Source organism: Azolla caroliniana, unplaced genomic scaffold, assembly GCF_043228905.1.
Source record: "Azolla caroliniana isolate FFs.n. ecotype wild unplaced genomic scaffold, voAzoCaro1.0.p SCAF_3, whole genome shotgun sequence".
In the NCBI taxonomy this organism is placed as follows: Eukaryota; Viridiplantae; Streptophyta; class Polypodiopsida; order Salviniales; family Salviniaceae; genus Azolla; species Azolla caroliniana.
In genome coordinates this window covers 14,120,076-14,121,662 of record NW_028230438.1, presented here as the reverse complement: position 1 = coordinate 14,121,662, position 1,587 = coordinate 14,120,076, and the positions used below count along the sequence as shown (strand labels likewise).

At 40.1% G+C, this 1,587-nt stretch overlaps 1 protein-coding gene across 1 annotated transcript; it reads right to left on the bottom strand.

Moving 5' to 3' along the window:
* Positions 1-217: 217 nt before the first annotated feature.
* LOC147866273 (uncharacterized) lies at positions 218-889 on the bottom strand. Its single transcript, XM_087316730.1, has one exon. The coding sequence runs from the start codon at positions 887-889 to the stop codon at positions 218-220; it is 672 nt and encodes a 223-aa protein (XP_087172856.1).
* Between the last annotated feature and the right edge of the window lie 698 nt (positions 890-1,587).

The window sequence follows — 1,587 nt, the reverse complement described above, 5'->3', positions numbered from 1 at the left end:
TCACATAACTTGATACTTGTTTATTCGTTTTATGCGTAGTAAAATACGTTATGAAGCTCTTGAAGACATCTATCTTTCAATATGAATACATTAAGCTAATCTTAAATAATGTTTTTACTATTTTTCATATCGTGTGTGAAAAACCACATGACATTCACCCCCACCAAACCTGCACATCCACCAGTATGTGCCAATTGTGGTGAGGTTCCTCTTTTAATTACTCTTTTTCAACCTCGATGTTCGAGGCTATATCATCCAGAGCTTCGATCTCAAGATTTGGAGCCTCTCTTCTCTTAAAGATCTTGATTCTTTTTCCTGCAATTGGCAAAGCAAGTCGAGTTCCATCTAACTCCGCTAAACAATAGGTTGCATTGCTTTCTATTTTCTTGACCATATACGGGCCAAACCATCGTTTTGCGAACTTTCGAGCAGTGCTATATTGATTATCGAGACTACTATCATAGACAAGAACCCAATCTCTTTCTTCAATTTTTCTTTGTCGAAGACAATGCTTTCTATCAAAATTCTCCTTGTTCTTCAATTGAGCTTGGTGCAACCATTCTATTGCCAACTCGATATCTTGGGGCCTCCATTCTAGTTGTTGAATCCTTGTGGCTAGCAAGTCTTCCCGACTCATTTCCTCTTGCCATGGCAAAGATGTCCACAAAGCAGCACTTTGCTCGATAGGTATTATTGGTTTTTGCCCTAATATAAGTTTGGTCGGCATATATCCTGTAGTCGTGCTATGTGTAGTTCTATTAGCCCACAATGCATAAGGTAGTAATCGTGGCCAATTCCCCATCTTGTCGTCGCAAGCCTTTGCTGGAGCTTTTACAATCGGACTATGTCCTTGTTCCACCTTCCCATTTGCGTACAGGTTGTATGCCATGGTGAGCGATAGTTTGACGCCTATCCTTGAAAAGAATTCTTTAGCTTCATTTGCATCTAATTCTCCCCTATCAGCTACTATTTTGCCAACACATCCGTATCGACAAATAACATCTTCAAGGAGAAACTTACAAACCGCCGAAGTTGTTTTATTCCTTAGTGCTCGTCCTTCTCCTTGGTTGGTGAGATCCTCTCTTGCTAGCACGATATACTTCATTTGCCCCAATACCATTGGCATAACCACTATGTCTACCAACCACTTATAGTGCATTGATAATGGATATGTCGAATGAAGTTCATCCCTATGTTGAATATTCGAGTATAATTGGCATTGCTCACATGTTTCAACATAGCTTGCTACATCTTTGTAAACACCCGGCCACCAATACTTCTCCTTGAGCTTTGCAAACATTGCCTATATACCTCAATGACCTGCCCACACATTATCATGAAATTCAGCAATTAGTGTTTGTTGATCTTGTTTCTTGCACACCACTCGAAGTGGAGTTCCATTCTTCTTCTTTGGAAACTTCCATAGATGTCCTTCTTTGAGGAAGAACTTGTAGGCCTTCTTCCTAATTCAGTAGAACTCTTCCTTTGACCATGCTTCATCCTTTGTAAGAGAGCTTAAGTACTTGCCAATTTCAATGAATTCACCCTCATAATCTTCTACTTTAAACACGGCAAGCACCCGAGCAC